General features: G+C 44.0%; 1 protein-coding gene across 2 annotated transcripts; it reads left to right on the forward strand.

The window, feature by feature from the left end:
• Positions 1-262: 262 nt before the first annotated feature.
• LOC309700746 (uncharacterized protein) lies at positions 263-2,433 on the forward strand. Of its 2 annotated transcripts, XM_082524534.1 has the most exons (5): positions 263-752; positions 789-1,143; positions 1,282-1,564; positions 1,692-1,874; positions 2,125-2,433. In XM_082524534.1, the coding sequence occupies exons 1-5, from the start codon at positions 611-613 to the stop codon at positions 2,215-2,217; spliced, it is 1,056 nt and encodes a 351-aa protein (XP_082380660.1). In that variant the 5' UTR covers positions 263-610; the 3' UTR covers positions 2,218-2,433. The 2 variants fall into 2 exon arrangements, with proteins under 2 accessions (XP_082380660.1, XP_082380659.1); XM_082524533.1 differs by lacking the exon at positions 263-752 and having other exon boundaries at positions 817-1,143; positions 1,692-2,430.
• The last annotated feature ends 487 nt before the right edge of the window (positions 2,434-2,920 follow it).

The following is a 2,920-nucleotide window of genomic DNA, read 5'->3' on the forward strand; positions in this document are numbered from 1 at the left end:
CACAAACTGGTCATAACTAATTAATGATTACAGTTTTTTCTGATGGCTTAAGCACATTTTTTGTAACTATTGGCTATTTTTGCAAAACTCTACACACAAATAAGAAAACCCTTCATCCAATCAGCAAAACATTGTAGTTTCCTTGTAAAAGCGAATAACCCTTGCTTAACTCTCCACACCTTTGTAAAAATGGTATTTTCGTATCCAACAGTTAACACAAGCCATCATATTACAGTTTTTCTCGATTGCCTAAACACTATAACCAGGCCTCTAAACTAAAATTTCAAAACCGTAACGCTATTGTTCAAAAAGCTCACCCATTTCCCTGAACTATAAACACTATTCCCTGCTTTGACACATGACTCAAATTTGGTGAACTGTTACTGCAAAACTCTACACACAAATCCCTACATTTTACAGTGCTTACACCATGTAGTCATTTAGAAAGCACTAGCATGCAATAATGTTAACTTAAGTCAGCATAGCTTGAGCTCAATTAGCACACAATTAACCAGGTGGAAACACTAGGAGTCAAAATTTAGCACACACCAATCAGAACCTGCGATGGATAGATAAAAGGGCCAAAGTCAGCTCATTCAGGTTTGAAACAATGGATCCAAAGAGATGCAAAGGAAGAGGACGTGGTGGAGAAAGAGAATGTGTTGAAGGAGGAGGACGTGGTGGAGGAAGAGGACATGGTGAAAGAGGAGGACGTGGTGAAAGAGGAGGACGTGGTGGAAGAGGAGGAGGAGGTGGTCTAGGACAACAGGAAGGTGGTGGAGGAGGAGGAGGACGTGGTGAAGGAGGAGGACGTGGTGGAGGAAGAGGACATGGTGAAAGAGGAGGACGTAGTGGAAGAGGAGGAGGAGGTGGTCTAGGACAACAGGAAGGTGGTGGAGGAGGAGGGAGAGGTGGAGGAGGAGGAGGACGTGGTGAAGGAGGTGGAGGTGGAGAACGACGGCGACAAGGAAGGGGAAGAGCAAGGGCAAGAAGACAGTCAGTCTCGGATGAAATTCGAGCCACTTTAGTTGACCATGTCCTTGTCCATGGGATGACTATGAGGGAGGCTGGGCAACGAGTACAACTAAATTTGAGTCGCTTCACTGTTGCCTCCATCATCAGAACCTTCAGGGAGGAAAACAGGTAGGTGTACTTGCAGTAAGACTGCTTTGTACAGTAACGTTTAAGTTACTGAACTTATGTGTCTTGAGTATGTTTCCATTATTTGCCTGTAAAATGAATGTGTGACAGTTACAGTAATGAGTGCTTCTATTTTTGTAGGACACAGAGACGACCACCTGGTGGAGGCAGGTTAAGGCTTTTGTTGGAGGAGCAAGAGAGGGAACTTGTAAACATGGTAATTGCAAATAATGTAATCCGCCTGCAAGAGATTCAAAGGAGAGTGATTGAGGATGATCATCTTTTTCGAGGCATAAATGCCATCAGCCTCTCCACAATTGACCGCATCCTCCGAAAGAATCAATTCCGGATGAAACAGGCATACCGAGTCCCTTTCGAACGAAACTCTGACAGAGTGAAAAACCAACGTGTGGAATATGTTCAGGTATGAGTTTTGATACTGTATAAAGTATTGTGTACCATCACAGCATGGCAGTTTATGCTGCCATTTCAGCACTCTTGAACTGTGGTTCAGGGTACCGATTGACTCTACTGTGTTATGTGTTTTGCAGAGAATCTTTGAGATTGAAGGACGGCCTGTTCCCCATGAAATAATCTTTGTGGATGAGGCAGGTTTTAACCTGACCAAAAGAAGGAAAAGGGGGAGGAACATAATTGGCCATCGGGCTATTGTAAATGTCCCTGGTCAGCGTGGGGGGAATGTCACTATGTGCGCAGCCATCAGCCAACGAGGGGTACTCCACCGCCATGCCGTACTAGGACCCTATAACACTATGCTTCTCCTTGCTTTTCTTGATGGTTTAAGACAACATATGTTCCAGCTGGACTACAGGGAACCAGCACAGCCAGAGCAGCCTCACTACGTTGTTGTGTGGGATAACGTCAGCTTCCATCGCGCTGCTCTGGTTCGTGACTGGTTTACCAATAACCCAAGGTTTTCTAATATCTTTCTGCCTGCATACTCTCCCTTTCTAAACCCGATAGAGGAGTTATTTTCGGCATGGCGGTGGAAAGTGTATGACCGAGAACCTTATGTCCGTGTTCACCTCCTTCAGGCCATGGAAGAGGCCTGCCTAGACATATCAGTAGATGCATGCCAGGGGTGGATCAGGCATGCAAGAGGATTTTACCCCCGCTGCCTGGCTGGGGCCAATATAGCCTGTGATGTGGATGAGATTCTCTGGCCTGACCCAGACCAAAGACAAGATGCTGAGGTGGGATAATGTTTCTGGTGTGTGTTGTACTGTATAGTACATGAATAAAAATGTGCCACTGTACATACATTGGTTGTGTCTTTTGTGTTTATCATGTGACAAGGGTTTTGAAGGGGAGAACCATAAGCAACCTATTTGTTTTGGAACTATTGTTTTGAATTACAGTTTTTTCTGATTGCTTAAGCACATGTTATGTAACTATTGGCTAATTTAGCAAAACTCTACACACAAATAAAACAACCTGTCACCCAATTATCCAAACATTTTAGTTCTCTTGCAAAAGCAAACACAGCTAGATTAACTCTTCACACCTTTGTAAAAATGGTGTTTCCGTATCAAACAGTACACACAAGCCATCATCTACTAAGCACACAATGCGCCAACTGCACACCGATGGTATGAATACAAAACACATCTGGCGTTTGCCTTCCCTGTGCACAAGGTAGGCTATGTCAGTTTGAGCTCATACTTCTGTCATAGATCCATAAGCATGGAGGGATCCAAACTTCAAGTACTGGTGTTTAGTCAAACACATCAAAACAAACACAAGTGTTTATTTCCAAGTA

The sequence above is a fragment of the Aulonocara stuartgranti genome (assembly GCF_965226115.1).
Source record: "Aulonocara stuartgranti genome assembly, chromosome: 23".
Lineage (NCBI taxonomy): Eukaryota > Metazoa > Chordata > Actinopteri > Cichliformes > Cichlidae > Aulonocara > Aulonocara stuartgranti.

Excerpts from the sequence above, each read along its gene's own strand:
- LOC309700746 (XM_082524534.1), top strand. The coding sequence starts at position 611 with ATGGATCCAAAGAGATGCAAAGGAAGAGGACGTGGTGGAGAAAGAGAA. Across the intron at positions 1,144-1,281 it reads ACCTTCAGGGAGGAAAACAG|GACACAGAGACGACCACCTG; the intron begins GTAGGTGTACTT and ends CTATTTTTGTAG. Across the intron at positions 1,565-1,691 it reads AACGTGTGGAATATGTTCAG|AGAATCTTTGAGATTGAAGG; the intron begins GTATGAGTTTTG and ends TGTGTTTTGCAG.